This window comes from Salvelinus alpinus, chromosome 17 (genome assembly GCF_045679555.1).
Source record: "Salvelinus alpinus chromosome 17, SLU_Salpinus.1, whole genome shotgun sequence".
Taxonomy (NCBI): Eukaryota; Metazoa; Chordata; class Actinopteri; order Salmoniformes; family Salmonidae; genus Salvelinus; species Salvelinus alpinus.
The window spans coordinates 48076718-48093263 of NC_092102.1; the positions used below are offsets into that span (position 1 = coordinate 48076718).

At 41.6% G+C, this 16546-nt stretch overlaps 1 protein-coding gene across 2 annotated transcripts; it reads left to right on the forward strand.

The window, feature by feature from the left end:
* Positions 1–214: 214 nt before the first annotated feature.
* LOC139543099 (amphoterin-induced protein 1-like) lies at positions 215–16079 on the forward strand. 2 transcript variants are annotated; one of them, XM_071349267.1, is made up of 5 exons: positions 215–501; positions 1751–2331; positions 6601–6783; positions 12683–13171; positions 13618–16079. In XM_071349267.1, exons 2-5 carry the CDS (start codon positions 1867–1869, stop codon positions 14023–14025), a joined length of 1545 nt encoding a protein of 514 aa, XP_071205368.1. In that variant the 5' UTR covers positions 215–501; positions 1751–1866; the 3' UTR covers positions 14026–16079. The 2 variants fall into 2 exon arrangements, with proteins under 2 accessions (XP_071205368.1, XP_071205367.1); XM_071349266.1 differs by having other exon boundaries at positions 216–808.
* The last annotated feature ends 467 nt before the right edge of the window (positions 16080–16546 follow it).

The window sequence follows — 16546 nt, forward strand, 5'->3', positions numbered from 1 at the left end:
TATTGTCTCAGCCTTTAGGCCTATATATCACGGTCGCGGGGCGTATGAACTAACAGGTTATAGATCAAACAACCGATTATCACAATACGTAGGTTAAAATATGGATATTATGGAGTGGGTACCGCTAGTATCGCAGTGTGAGTGTAGGCCACCAGTCACTGTTGGTCTAGTATTGAAAAAAACACGTCTACAAAAGTCGGCCAGTTGCTGTGGGCAGCAGTAACACTACACAGACTGGAGTAGACCTATGAATAAGAAAAAAACACGAACAATTTCTTCTGGCAAGACTAGACTGCTCATGCGCTCCCATGATTCACCACCTCAGCTCGCAGAGATGCTGCTGACAATGCGACTCATGAAGAGAAAACGCACTGATTTGCTGCAGAAGACGTAAAGAATCGAAGGCCGCCGCTTGGCTGACCAGACCACTTGTCCTCAGAAACGTAATACATCATCAGAATACCTGGCGTTGAATTTATCTCTGTCATTAATTCAGGTTGGGTGAGTGCCACCGGTCCAACAATGGCATGTGTTCTTACATTTTTACATAATCTTATTTTTGCGTAATTTTATACCGAGTTTTGGATGCGGCGCGGAGCAGTGTTTTGTCAGGATCAGGGAAATACAGCCAGGAAGGATTTCTCCAGCGCTCTCTTCTTTTCGCCCTGCATCCCGCTTCTTGTCTTTACATTAGATAGACTATTACTGCAAGGGACTCAGACGAGGTGCAAATTATAAACAGACGTGTCCGATTTGGTAGCGGATGGATTTAATTTCAGAGAATGGCTTAATCTGATCTGACGTGAAGGTAGGATACATAATTTATAATGTATCAACATTTCCATGAATTGATCCATTGCTGTGCTTTGGATCAAATGGAATGGAGCAATGCATCATTGAATTCACCAGCCCTGTGCATGTAGAAACGAATACAATTACTAACAAACGATTTGTTAAAGCGTCAATCGGCATTTGAAACATAGCGTTTTTCCTCACCCTTGTTCGGTAAAAAGCTGAGGGATAGGGCTGGAGAAACGTAAACCACTCTCAAACGGATAGACAGAGCTATGGATAAAAGGACTGACCATGCATGATATCAACACTATAGTTTGAACCGTGTTTTGAGACTATACAGAGTTTTGTTTACATTTGCTTTGTTTACAAACATTGGAGTGAAAAAAGCTTATATTTTAGGTTCTGATGGGGTACGACAGTTGAACTAAGCTCATGACACATAAGTTATATTCTTCAAGAATCAATGGGTGTATTTAATTAATTCAGAAGCAAAAAATGGATGAAACAACTGCAGATTGCCTCTTTAAAGGCAACTGACGTTGAAAATGATGATAATGCCCTTTTAGTGTAAGAGCTGTTTGAAAAGACCACCTGAAATTTCAACTTGTTTTTGGTGGGATGGAGATTTGACCTGCCTGGTGACATCACTAGGCAGTATATTAGTTAATAATAGACTAATACAAAATAGTGTTCCAAACCTCTCTGCTATTTTTCTGTTTTCTTCTCCCGACAGTCCTAATAAAATTCTAGATTGAGAAATTGCTCTTTGCTAGGAAGCTATTTTTGTTTATTTTTCACCATTTTAATTGAAAACAATCACAGTAAGGTCCTTAATTGTTACCCAGAAATGATTGTATATTAATACAATATGGCTGTATTAGACCTTTAACATGTGAATGTATTGATACAGCCATCTCTGTTTACAACAACAATAGTTGGGTTTCTTTTCTTTCAGACCTCAATTAAGCGATGCCTGGGATTCCACCAGCTGCTGCTCCATGCTGTGTAGGAAGAGACCCATAATACAGGAAGTTCTGCTCCTTAAATAACAACAACGCACCACCAACTAGCATGTTGCCTCCACACAGAGCAGACGCCCTGCCAGAGCCCTCTCCGTCTGCCTCTCCCAGCCTGAGGAGGGTCCAGGTTCAATGGGCCTTGTACCTCTCCCTCTCCCTGGCCCTCCTCTGGTTCCCCTCTGGGGCGGTAGCCTCAACCCTCAACTGCCACAAGACCTGCATCTGTGCCAGTAATATCGTGAGCTGTTCCAAGATGAACCTGACCACGGTGCCCACTGGCCTGCCTCTCTACACGGCTGTCCTGGACCTCAGCTACAACGACGTCTCCCGGCTGAGGGCTGAGTGGACCACGGTGAAACTCACCAAACTCCACAACCTCCTACTCAGTCACAACGGCCTTCACTTCCTCTCCTCCGAGGCCTTCGTCTACGTCAAACACCTGCGCTACCTGGACCTGTCCTCCAACGACCTGCGACAGCTGGACGAGTTCATCTTCGAACCGCTGGGGCAGCTGGAGGTGAGAGAGAGAGAGAGAGAGAGAGAGAGAATAGAACAACAATATTGTTGTTGTAGCTGTTATTAATGGTAATCCCATGTCCACTACTACTATTATTATTGCTGTTAATCCCACCATTTATTTATATATAAATATATATATATTTTGTGTATATATATACATATATACAGTGGGGAGAACAAGTATTTGATACACTGCCGATTTTGCAGGTTTTCCTACTTACAAAGCATGTAGAGGTCTGTAATTTTTATCATAGGTACACTTTAACTGTGAGAGACGGAATCTAAAACAAAAATCCAGAAAATCACATTGTATGATTTTTAAGTAATTAATTTGCATTTTATTGCATGACATAAGTATTTGATCACCTACCAACCAGTAAGAATTCCGGCTCTCACAGACCTGTTAGTTTTTCTTTAAGAAGCCCTCCTGTTCTCCACTCATTACCTGTATTAACTGCACCTGTTTGAACTCGTTACCTGTATAAAAGACACCTGTCCACACACTCAATCAAACAGACTCCAACCTCTGCACAATGGCCAAGACCAGAGAGCTGTGTAAAGACATCAGGATAAAATTGTAGACCTGCACAAGGCTGGGATGGGCTACAGGACAATAGGCAAGCAGCTTGGTGAGAAGGCAACAACTGTTGGCGCAATTATTAGAAAATGGAAGAAGTTCAAGTTGACGGTCAATCACCCTCGGTCTGGGGCTCCATGCAAGATCTCACCTCGTGGGACATCAATGATCATGAGGAAGGTGAGGGATCAGCCCAGAACTACACGGGAGGACCTGGTCAATGACCTGAAGAGAGCTGGGACCACAGTCTCAAAGAAAACCATTAGTAACACACTACGCCGTCATGGATTAAAATCCTGCAGCGCACGCAAGGTCCCCCTGCTCAAGCCAGCGCATGTCCAGGCCCATCTGAAGTTTGCCAATGACCATCTGGATGATCCAGAGGAGGAATGGGAGAAGGTCATGTGGTCTGATGAGACAAAAATAGAGCTTTTTGGTCTAAACTCCACTCGCCGTGTTTGGAGGAAGAAGAAGGATGAGTACAACCCCAAGAACACCATCCCAACCGTGAAGCATGGAGGTGGAAACATCATTCTTTGGGGATGCTTTCCTGCAAAGGGGACAGGACGACTGCACCGTATTGAGGGGAGGATGGATGGGGCCATGTATCGCGAGATCTTGGCCAACAACCTCCTTCCCTCAGTAAGAGCATTGAAGATGGGTCGTGGCTGGGTCTTCCAGCATGACAACGACCCGAAACACACAGCCAGGGCAACTAAGGAGTGGCTCCGTAAGAAGCATTTCAAGGTCCTGGAGTGGCCTAGCCAGTCTCCAGACCTGAACCCAATAGAAAATCTTTGGAGGGAGCTGAAAGTCCGTATTGCCCAGCGACAGCCCCAAAACCTGAAGGATCTGGAGAAGGTCTGTATAGAGGAGTGGGACAAAATCCCTGCTGCAGTGTGTGCAAACCTGGTCAAGAACTACAGGAAACGTATGATCTCTGTAATTGCAAACAAAGGTTTCTGTACCAAATATTAAGTTCTGCTTTTCTAATGTATCAAATACTTATGTCATGCAATAAAATGCAAATGAATTACTTAAAAATCATACAATGTGATTTTCTGCATTTTTGTTTTAGATTCCGTCTCTCACAGTTGAAGTGTACCTATGATAAAAATTACAGACCTCTATATGCTTTGTAAGTAGGAAAACCTGCAAAATCGGCAGTGTATCAAATACTTGTTCTCCCCACTGTATCTTATTAAAATTTTTCGATATGTATACTTTGACAATGTAAGTAATAATAACTTGCCATGTCAATAAAGTCAATTGAATTGAATTGAATTGAATTGAGAGAGAGAGAGAGAGAGAGAGAGAGAGAGAGAGAGAGAGAGAGAGAGAGAGAGAGAGAGAGAGAGAGAGAGAGAGAGAGAGAGAGAGAGAGAGAGAGAGAGAGAGAGAGAGAGAGAGAGAGAGAGCCTCCTAATCTTCTGCCAAATATATGATCATAATTAGAGACACATATTTCCCTCAGATTACACAGACCAACAAAGATTTCGAACACAAATCACATTCTGACAAACTTCCATATCTGTTAGGTGAAATACAGCAGTGTGCAATCCCAGCAGCAAAATGTGTGACTTGCTGCCACAACAAAAGGTCAACCAGTGAGTCAGAAACACCAATGTAATATAACCTATATTTAAACCCCCCTGCCGTCATTCTTACATTCTACTATTAGCACATTGTCACAACACTGTACATCGCTTATGTAACATTTTAAACTGCTAATAGAAAAATAATAATGTATTATTTTAAACGTTGTTATTTTCTTGGAACTATTTGTGTGTGTAATGTTTACTGTTAGTGTTGTTGTCTTTGTTTTGTTTCGTTCTCTTTGTTGCTTCGGTTTTTTTTCACTTGCTTTGGCAATGTTTCCCATTTTCCCCAGATTTCTAATGTTTGCCATGTTTCCTATGCCAATAAAGCCGTTTGAATTGAATTGAAAGAGAGAGAAGGAGAAACAGATAGAGAGAGAGAGAGCGACAGACAGACTGAGACGAGACAGTGAAAGAAAGATAGAGAGTCAGACAGAGAGTCAGACAGAGAGAGAGACAGAGATGGGGAGAGAGAGACAGACAACGAGAGAGAGAGAGATAGACAGACAGATAGACAGAGAGGAATAGAGAGACAAAGAGAGATAGAGCAATAGAGAGATAGAGAGAGCGCGATAAAGAGACAGAGAGAGATAGTTGTTTTTACAATTCTGACTTTTACAAACCGTACAAGTCAAAAGGTTGACACACCTACTCATTCAAGGATTTTTATTTATTTGTACTATTTTCTACATTGTAGAATAATAGTGAAGACATCAAAACTATGAAATAACACATTTGGAATCATGTGGTAACCAAAAAAGTGTTAAACAAATCAAAATATATTTTATACTTGAGATTCTTTAAAATAGCCACCCTTTGCCTTCATGACAGCTTTGCACACTCTTGTCACTCTCAACCAGTTTCATGAGGTAGTCACCAGGAATGCATTTTAATTAACAGGTGTGCCTTGTTAAAAGTTAATTTGTGGAATTTATTTCCTTCTTAATGCGTTTGAGCCAATCAGTTGTGTTGTGACAAGGTAGGGGTGGTAAACAGAAGATAGCCCTATTTGGTGAAAGACCAAGTCCACATTATGGCAAGAACAGCTCAAATAACCAAAGAGAAATTACAGTCCATTATTACTTTAAGACATGAAGGTCAGTCAATGTGGAAAATTTCATGAACTTTTAACATTTCTTAAAATTCAGTCACAAAACGATCAAGCGCTCATGAGGACAGCCACAGGAAAGGAAGACCCAGAGTTACCTCTGCTGCAGAGGATAAATTCTAATTGTTGCAAAGAAACCACTACTAAAGGACACCAATAAGAATAAGAGACTTGCTTGGGTCAAGAAACACAAGCAATGGACATTAGACCGGTGGAAATCTGCCCTTTGGTCTGATGAGTCCAACTTTGAGATTTTTGGTTCCAACCGCAGTGTATTTGTAAGACGCAGAGTAGGTGAACGGATGATCTCCGCATGTGTGGTTCCCACCATGAAGTATGGAGGAGGAGGTGTAATGGTGTGGGGGTGCTTTGCTGATGACACTGTCTGTGATTTAGTTAGAATTCAAGGCACCAGCATGGCTAAAACAGCATTCTGCAGCGATACGCCATCCCATCTGGCTTGCGTTTAGTTATTTGACCAAGGAGAGTGATGGAGTGCTGCATCAGATGACCTGGCCTCCTCACCCGACCTCAACCCAGTTGAGTTGGTTTGGGATAAGTTGGACCGCAGAGGAAAGGAAAAGCAGCCAACAAGTGCTCAGCATATGTGGGAACTCCTTCAAGACTGTTGGAAAAGCATTCCAGGTGAAGCTGGTTGAAATAATGCCAAGAGTGTGCAAAGCTGTGATCAAGGCAAAGGGTGGCTACTTTAAAAAAATCTAAAATCTAAAATATAATTTGATTTGTTTAACACTTTTTTGGTTACTACATGATTCCATATGTGTTATTTCATAGTTTTGATGTCTTCACTATTATTCTACGATGTAGAAAATAGTAAAAAATAAAGAAAAACCCTTGAATGAGTAGATGTGTCCAAACTTTTGACTGGTCCTGTCATGTTCAATAGTAGCGAACGGCTGAATGATTTGATAAAAATGGGTCAATTTCATAATTACAAAATCCATATTTCCAAATGATTCCCAGGTGCTGTTGCTGTACAACAACCGTATATCTCAGATTGACCGCTCAGCCTTCCAGGGTCTCCACAGCCTGCAGAAACTCTACCTGTCCCAGAACATGATCTCACGCTTCCCCCTGGAACTGGTTAAAGACAAGAGCCGCCTGGAGAAACTCAGCCTGATGGACATCTCCTCCAACAGGATCAAGGTTCATAAATCTATATTAAATAATAATGTCAAGTGCAAGTGGGTCTTTCTATAAACTAGGGTGAGGATTTCCTACACTAGACAACTTGTTACAGCTGTTTATAATGAATTGCTAATAATCTGCCAATTTTTGTCATGTCATTACATTAAGATATAAATTGGGAGCATAGCTATATTCAATACAATTCACAAATTGATTTAAAACCTGTGTTTAACCCTTTCTCATGGTTGGTGTCTTGACGGATTTGTCCAAAATCGTGTGACATAAAACATAACTTTTCTGTCCTTGCATTTATAGAAGTGTAAGTCGTTATATCATATATTAAGCATTAATCAGTTAAATTAGACATTGAATCCTGGATCTGTCTGTCTGACATTTTGTTTTGTACAGAGATCTCACAAAACCATTTCGTGTCTCCTTCTGTTATCAGGTGAAAAGAGTTTTCATTGGCACACAAATCCCCCCAAAATGTATGTGATTGCAAAATCGAATGCTTCTAACGAAAAGAGTCACCTTTACCATGAAACTTAAAACCTTAAATCGATACTGTTATTAACCTAGTTCTTCAATAATGATGTATAATATTTGTTGGATGCGCATTTGGTGTTGATCGTGTTTAATAATGCCGTGATATTTTCAACACATCATCATCTAATCCAGGAAGGAATTTTCTGAATGACAGACAAATGACAGACAAACAAACAGCGGTTGCCACAACAACCCACGTGCTGTGGGGAAATAAAAAAAGGTGTTCGAGAACGTCCAGGATATTATGGTGTCTCATTCGTTACACCGGCGAAGACAGTTGTGACAGTATTCACATTGGATCTAATATTTCCAACAAATTGAGGTTGATCATCTGTTGTTGTCTGCTTGATTTACAGCAGGGTCTTGTGAGGTTTAACAGAGAAAGCATTAAGGTAATGAGCTCATGTTTTCATATGTCATATGTTTCGGTTGGACACACAGTCTACTGTGCGTAATTGTGTAGGATATATTATTGCGCAACACCAAACCCTATTCTTATTCATTATTCTAAGTGTAATGACAACAAATGACATATCCTAGTGGATTTATACACAAAATGATCTGGTAATGAAATAACATGACAAATACATTTGGTTTCCATGTTAGACTTGCAATTTAAACAATACAAGGGGCTTGAAGTAGTCTATTTACACAAAGGGTGAGTCTAATCCTGAATGCTGATTGGTTAAAAGCGCATTCCACCGGGTGTCTATTCCACAAATTACCACCGGCTAAATCTATGAAGTTCAAATGCCTATTTATTCTGTTCCATCTGACTGCGCAATCCACTGTCGCATCAGGCCAGGCAGGGAAGGTATACACTTGATCTCCACTATTAAAATCATCTAGACATTATCTCACATTTATTTTAGACTAACATTTAGTTTTCAACAGCGGAGATTTGTATAAACATGTCTGTCTCTCCCACACTTGAAATATTGTTTCAGTATTCAAATTCGATCTCCAACTGTCCTATAGTAATAAACGAGTCAGGACGAGAGAGAGAGGTAGTCAGCGTTTCTCAGCCGGTCGAAATCATGAATCAGCTGGCATAATTTTTATGGATACATACAAAGAAATGTCAATTGAAAAAAGGTCAAACGGAACGAAGTGCAGCTCGTTTGCAGTCTTTCCAGCTTCAGTTTGAAGTGATTGTGTTAGCTGTGTTGTTGGCTAGCTCCTCTGAACAACAGTGTCCTGACTAAATGAGAACACATTTTCTATGCCAGGCGAAATCGCACCTCATTACCTAACTGTTATGGATGCATCCAAATATATGTCACTAGAAAACAGCTTTAACAAATGAAGCTACTGTTGTTATTGTCTGCACTGTTTGACTTGACTAAGTTAGCCGTAGTTGGCTAGCAAGCAAGGGATAAGAACGTTGCCAGCCAGTATGGCAATGGAACATTTTAAAACGAACGACTGGGTCTTGTCTATAGATACAGAACAAAAAGACTGAAAGACTGGGCAGCGTCCATAGATACAGAACACAAAGACTGAAAGACTGGGTCGCGTCCATAGATACAGAACAAAAAGACTGAATGACTGGGTCGCGTCCATAGATACAGAACAAAAAGACTGAAAGACTGGGTCGCGTCCATAGATACTGAACAAAAATACTGAACGACTGGGCCGCGTCCATAGATACAGAACAAAAATACTGAACGACTGGGTCCCGTCCATAGATACTGAACAAAAATACTGAACGACTGGGTCCCGTCCATAGATACTGAACAAAAAGACTGTATGACTGGGTCGCGTCCATAGATACTGAACAAAAAGACTGAACGACTGGGTCCCGTCCATAGATACTGAACAAAAAGACTGTATGACTGGGTCGCGTCCATAGATACAGAACACAAAGACTGAACGACTGGGCCACGTCCATAGATACAGAACAAAAAGACTGAATGACTGGGTCGCGTCCATAGATACAGAACACAAAGACTGAACGACTGGGCCGCGTCCATAGATACAGAACACAAAGACTGAACGACTGGGCCACGTCCATAGATACAGAACACAAAGACTGAACGACTGGGCCACGTCCATAGATACAGAACACAAAGACTGAACGACTGGGCCACGTCCATAGATACAGAACAAAAAGACTGAATGACTGGGCCGCGTCCATAGATACAGAACACAAAGACTGAACAACTGGGCCACGTCCATAGATACAGAACACAAAGACTGAACGACTGGGCCACGTCCATAGATACAGAACAAAAAGACTGAACGACTGGGTCACATCTCTGGCAACCGAACCAATAGAACGAACGACCAGCCGGCTTGGGTAGCAACCCTAGATTTGTTCCGGGACTATATATTGTAGAAGGATGAAATAGTATGAATAAATTCATCAAAATAACGTTTTAATGGAAATGGCTTTTACAAAAACCTTCTCTATTAAATGTTAACGACAAAGTAGCCTGCATTATGTCTACCTGGCAGAATGATATCATGATTATTTGCATCAATCCAGTGACCATTTGTTTTGCTAACTTTCATCTCATGTGAATACTTTCTCATATGCTTTCTCCTGTTGGTTCTCTTCCTTTCATTGTCTAGCAGCTGTTAAAGACATTATCCTAGTAACCATTGTCCTAGTAACCAATGATAGTTGTGGCATCTTTAATTTCAACTCTTTCAAAATTTCTAACTGATATTTCTATCTCTGTCCATGAAACCGCCTGCAGGTGCGAGGCCCATTTTAGAAAGGTGTTTTCCCGTAAATTGCATTTTGGAACATTCGCATGTAGGCTTTGCTGCTGTGTGCACATCGCTGCGCCTAAAATGTGAAGAAATAATAGTCGATCAACATTTTAAGCTAAACATTCTGATCTGTTCCATCAGCCTTATTAATTGATAAGGTACATCATATACCTCCACTACACTACTTTGATATTCATCATGGATAAGAAGTGAGTATACGCAATGCCCGCTGAAGACATGGGGCGGCAGAGTAGCCTAGTGGTTAGACCGTTGAACTAGTAACCGAAGGGTTGCACGTTTTGAATCCCCGAGCTGACAAGGTACAAAATCTGTCGTTCTGCCCCTGAACAAGGCAGTTAACCCACTGTTCTTAGGCCGTCATTGTAAATAAGAATTTGTTCTTAACGGACTTGCCTAGTTAAATAAAGGTTCAAATAAAAATATGCTCCACTACACCACTGAGAAACACCTCTAACCAAACAACAGTGCTAGGTGCATGTGCACTTGAATTAATGGGTAACTACACAAAATATATACCGATATGTTCTTTGATCATTTTAGGTCATTCTAAGTGTGTCACTGTTTCTCATAGACTTTCGCACAGGGAGCATTTCCTTCACCGGGTGGACCGTCTTGGAAATTGTTGGCAAAGTTAGAGTATACCCACTTCTCCAGGAACTGCTAGGAGGGGGAGAGGGGTTGCTGAGGAGTATTTCTGTCTGTATTAAAGCCCCTTTGCAGGGAAAAAATCATTCTGATTGGCTGGGATTGGCTCCCTAGTGGTACGCCCTCCCAGGCCCGCCCATGGCTGCGCCCCTGCCCAGTCATGTGAAATGCATAGATTAGGGCCTAATGCATTTTATTTAAATTGACTGATTTGCTTCTATGAACCATAACTCAGTAAAACCTTTGGAATTGTTTCTTGTTGCGTTACTTTTTGTTGTTCAGTTTATATTAGGTTCTAAGTGCTTGAAATGTCCCTACAAGTGAATTTGACTTGTTAATGTCTGTATGAACCCTGCTTAAAGGATGTATAGTGCCTTCAGAAAATATCCCTACCCGTTGACTTATTCCACATTTTGTTGTGTTGTGAATTCAAAAAAATGGATTAAATAGATTTTGTTTTCTCACCCATCTACACACAATACCCCATAATGACAAAGTTGAAAACATATTTTTATAAATGTTTGCAAATTTATTGAAAATGAAATATAGAAATATCTAATTGACGTAAGTTTTCACACCCCTGAATCAATACTTTCTAGAATCACCTTTTGGTAGTGATTACAGCTGTGAGTCTTTCTTGGTAAGTCTCTAAGAGCTTTCCACACCTGGATTGTGTAATATTTGCCCACTATTCTTTTCAAAATTCTTGAAGCTCTGTCAAATTGGTTGTTGATCATTGCTAGACAAACATTTTCAGGTCTTGCCATAGGTTTTCAAGTAGATTTAAGTCAAAACTGTAACTCGGCCACTCAGGAACATTCGCTGTCTTCCTGGTAAGCAACTCCAGTGTTGATGAGGCCTTCTGTTTTAGGTTATTGTCCTGCTGAAAAGTGAATTCATCTGAGCGGACTGAAGCAGGTTTTCCTCTCTGATTTTTCCTGCTTATCTCCATTACATTTCTTTTTTATCCTGAAAAACTCCTTAATAATTACAAGCATACCCATAACATGATGCAGCCAACATTGTGCTAGAAAATATGGAGAGTGGTACTCAGTAATGTGTTGTGTTGGACATGCCCCAAACATAACACTTTGTATTCAGAACAAAAAGTGAATTGCTTTCTCACATTTTTTGCAGTTTTACTTTAGTGCCTTGTTGCAAACAGGATGCATGTTTTGGAATATTTTTATTCTGTACAGGCCTCCTTCTTTTCACTCTGTCAATTATGTTAGTATTGTGGAGTAACTACAATGTTGTTGATCCATCCTCAGTTTTCTTCTATCACAGCCATTAAACTCTGTAACTCTTTTAAAGTCACCACTGGCCTCATGATGAAATCCCTGAGTGGTTTCCTTCTTCTCTGGCAACTGAGTTAGGAAGGACGCCTGTATCTTTGTAGTGACTGGGTGTATTGATACACCATCCAAAGTGTAATTAATAACTTCACCATGCTCAAAGGGATATTCAGTATTTGCTTTTTATATTGTTACCCATCTACCAATAGGTGCCCTTCTTTGCGAGGCATTGGAAAACCTTCCAGGTCTTTGTGGTTGAATCTGTGTTTGAAATTCCGTGCTCGACTGAGGCACCTTACAGATAATTGTATGTGTGTATAATCCTAGGCTTATGTTGTTGTATAGGTGGAGTTATGGGCCAATTTGCATATATTCCTCTAAATACATATGTGGAACTGCATTCTTTTTGTTTCAAACCATTTTGAAAATGTGATCCCAATGTCACACATTTGGCGCCATTATTTATAGAAAGACCCATGTGCATAGCATCTTTTACCTGTATTTTGTGCATACTGTATGTGGCCATTTGTCTTTTTTGCACAATCTAATCTAATGTTTAGTGACGGTGTATGTTGTTTTTTACATTGTAAATTGTGTTTTTATCAGTTACTTTGTATGTTCATTGAGTTTTTATGTTATTGCTGCAAAATGAATTTACTCATTAAGGACATAAACATTTTAATCTAATATAGGTCCCACCCATCGACGAGCTGCAGTTGCTGCCTGCCTGGATAAAGAACGGTCTCTACTTTCACAACAACCCTCTGATCTGTGACTGTAGCCTTTATAGTCTCCTGGCTCACTGGCACATCCGCCGGCTCAACTCAGCCCTGGACTTTAAAGATGAGTACAGCTGCTATCTCCCCGGGCCCCAGAAAAGCAAGGTGGGGGTCTTCGACCTGAACAGAGACTACATGAACTGTAGTACGTTCCACGAGGCGGACCAGGAAGCTTGGCTGGAACAGACGCTGATCTTGCGCTGTGATACTAAACACAGGGACCTGTCTAAGACCTGGGTGATGCCTGGTGACGTAGTGGTGACGGAGGGGTTTAATCAGACAGCCAAGGTGCTCCCTGACGGTAGTCTCCAGATCGGCCCGGTGAAGACGGACGACTCGGGGACGTATACGTGCTACGCTGTGAGCGAAGCCCTCAACGAGACGCTCTACGTGCTGCTCAAGGTATGTGTATACTGTTTCATAATGTATACATGTTGTGTGTTGTAATGTTGTATGTCCAATGATCCTGTGACATCTTTATTTTCCCCTTGGGGGGATCAATAAAAGTCAATTCAATTACATTCAGCTCAAACCAATTCAATTACATTCAGGTCAAACCGATTCAATTACATTCAGCTTAAACCAATTCAATTACATTCAGCTCAAACCAATTCAATTACATTCAGCTCAAACCGATTCAATTACATTCGGCTCAAACCGATTCAATTACATTCAGCTCAAACCGATTCAATTACATTCAGCTCAAACCGATTCAATTACATTCAGCTCAAACCAATTCAATTACATTCAGCTCAAACCAATTCAATTCACTCTGGATTAGTGAAAAATGACAAAAATGTGAATAACAATTCAATTCAAATCAACTCCATTCCTATCGATTCCCAAAGGTGCATAACTTCACGGAGAACGGCAACGGCGAAGCCCTGAACACGGCCTACACCACCCTGGTGGGCTGCCTGACCAGCGTGGTCCTAGTGCTCATCTATCTGTACCTGACCCCCTGCAGATGCTTCTGCTGCCCCAAAAAGAACCACGAGGACTCCATCCACTCCTCCATGCTCAGCGCCGCACCCAGCCATGAGGACCTGGTCAACAACACTGACCCGACGCACGTGGCCTTCATCGACCCCAAGGAGCTGGGACAGGGGCTGAACGGGAAGGTGAACCCCAACGATGGGGAGGGGGACCAGGGAGAGATGGATGAGGAGGGAGGGTTACTGGGGAAGGGAAGGAGGAAGAAGTCTGTGGCTGAGTCTATTAGTTCTGTCTTCTCTGACACCCCCATAGTGGTCTGAGATGGTACGGACCGTCGATATGGATGTACGCTGTGAAGTGATTGGATGGATCAGGGATGTACGTGGTGTGATTGGATGAAACTGTGACTACTTCCTTGGACAGAAAGCCAATCACAGTTCACTAAACTGACCAATCAGAAGCTTCAGGGGAGTGTTAACACATTGCCTTGGTATTAACAAGGACAACTGACAATAAACAGGACCTTTCCCCAGCATTTGATCTGTAGCACTTAAATACACATACTGTGAAAGCCTGACAGAGGACTTCCACTGGGCCCACACTGGTTGAATCAACGTTTTTTACACGTCATTTCAATGAAATGACTTTGAACCAATGTGGAATAGACGTGGAATAGACGTGGAATTGACATCTGTGCCCAGTGGAGTGTAAGAGGACACTATATTCCTTCCTGTGATACAGTAACGGTGGATATCATGTTGGACGGTAACAGTACTCAGGAAGACATTGATTGGCGGAGGACAGAAAATATGAGATTGTGAGCCATTTTAAACATTTAAAAAAAAGAAAATTGTTGTTGAGATGAATAAGTTTGAAAAAGAACATAGTTCATACATATATAGTCAAGTCATGAGCATGAACCTTGTAGACTGACTCATATTTCTATTAACTAATAGGAGTAGACTAGCGTGAGTCTTCTGTAGACTTTAGTACATACAGAACGTACATACGGTAGCTATACACATAGAAATAGAATGACTTTATATTACTTCCTGGCATGGGTACATTCATTATGGCCACCGGGCCACTCATCACAGAACATTGACGTGGATGGGAATGTCTGTTCTAATAATTATATTTCTATGCATATACCCCTCCACCCCCACAGACAGACAGACAGACAGACAGACAGACAGACAGACAGACAGACAGACAGACAGACAGACAGACAGACAGACAGACAGACAGACAGACAGACAGACAGACAGACAGACAGACAGACAGACCGACCGTACCACCAGAGCTATATATTGAAGCATCAACATGGTCACCAGATCCAGAGTTGGCCAAACACATCAACATGGTCACCAGATCCAGAGTTGGCCAAACACATCAACATGGTCACCAGATCCAGAGTTGGCCAAACACATCAACATGGTCACCAGATCCAGAGTTGGCCAAACACATCAACATGGTCACCAGATCCAGAGTTGGCCAAACACATCAACATGGTCACCAGATCCAGAGTTGGCCAAACACATCAACATGGTCACCAGATCCAGAGTTGGCCAAACATCAACAACATGGTCACCAGATCCAGAGTTGGCCAAACACATCAACATGGTCACCAGATCCAGAGTTGGCCAAACACATCAACATGGTCACCAGATCCAGAGTTGGCCAAACACATCAACATGGTCACCAGATCCAGAGTTGGCCAAACATCAACAACATGGTCACCAGATCCAGAGTTGGCCAAACACATCAACATGGTCACCAGATCCAGAGTTGGCCAAACATCAACAACATGGTCACCAGATCCAGAGTTGGCCAAACACATCAACATGGTCACCAGATCCAGAGTTGGCCAAACATCAACAACATGGTCACCAGATCCAGAGTTGGCCAAACACAACAACATGGTCACCAGATCCAGAGTTGGCCAAACACATCAACCTGGTCACCAGATCCAGAGTTGGCCAAACACATCAACCTGGTCACCAGATCCAGAGTTGGCCAAACACATCAACATGGTCGCCAGATCCAGAGTTGGCCAAACATAGCAACAAATGTAAATTGCGCTACAACGGAATTGAATCGAGCCGTTCGGTACCTCTCTGGTCATGAATAGTCCGAACCAGTGATTCATACTGAAGAGGAACAGCCATGTTTATAAACAAACATCACACTACAGCCCAGAGACCAGACTGAGTAGCCTGTGAGTGGGAACCAGGAAATGTAGCTTATAAACAGAGTGTGACTTATGTTTACACTCTCAAGTGGGCAGACTGCTAGGTCAGATGATTTATTTAGTCATAATGAGATAGAAATAGAGCGGAACAGCATAATAAAAGGTCATTGTGGTTCACCTGTATTGCTTGTTCTCTTGATGCTTGATTCAGTTATTAGTACAGTAGGTCAATGAGGAAGACTTCACCCTTGTTAAGCCATGCATTCCTATTGCCTTACTGTTTTAGGAAGCCAGTCACTAAGAGATGAGCTATTATACAATAGTGTAATGGAAATACTGTTTATCATGGATTCATAATCGTAGATTTAAAAAAATATATATATATATATACTTTCAAAGACTTGCACACTGAAAAAAGAGACATATTGACATTAGTGCATTTCATGTCCAGAGGTCTGTATACTGCACCATACGACATGCTTCTGCCAGATGGTATCGTTCCTCGTGGTAATGTTCCCTGTCATAGTGAATGCACTGTATAGAAGGTGAACACAGCCAGTCATTAGGACCGCTCATTAGAGAACCACCTGTCTCCACCTGCTAGCCCAGGTTCATGAATATACATCATCATGCTGTAGCTAGCATGCTAT

Coding starts and splice junctions, on each gene's coding strand:
- LOC139543099 (XM_071349267.1), top strand. CDS start 1,867: ATGTTGCCTCCACACAGAGCAGACGCCCTGCCAGAGCCCTCTCCGTCT. Junction 6,784..12,682: donor TCTCCTCCAACAGGATCAAG/GTTCATAAATCT, acceptor AATCTAATATAG/GTCCCACCCATCGACGAGCT. Junction 13,172..13,617: donor CGCTCTACGTGCTGCTCAAG/GTATGTGTATAC, acceptor CGATTCCCAAAG/GTGCATAACTTCACGGAGAA.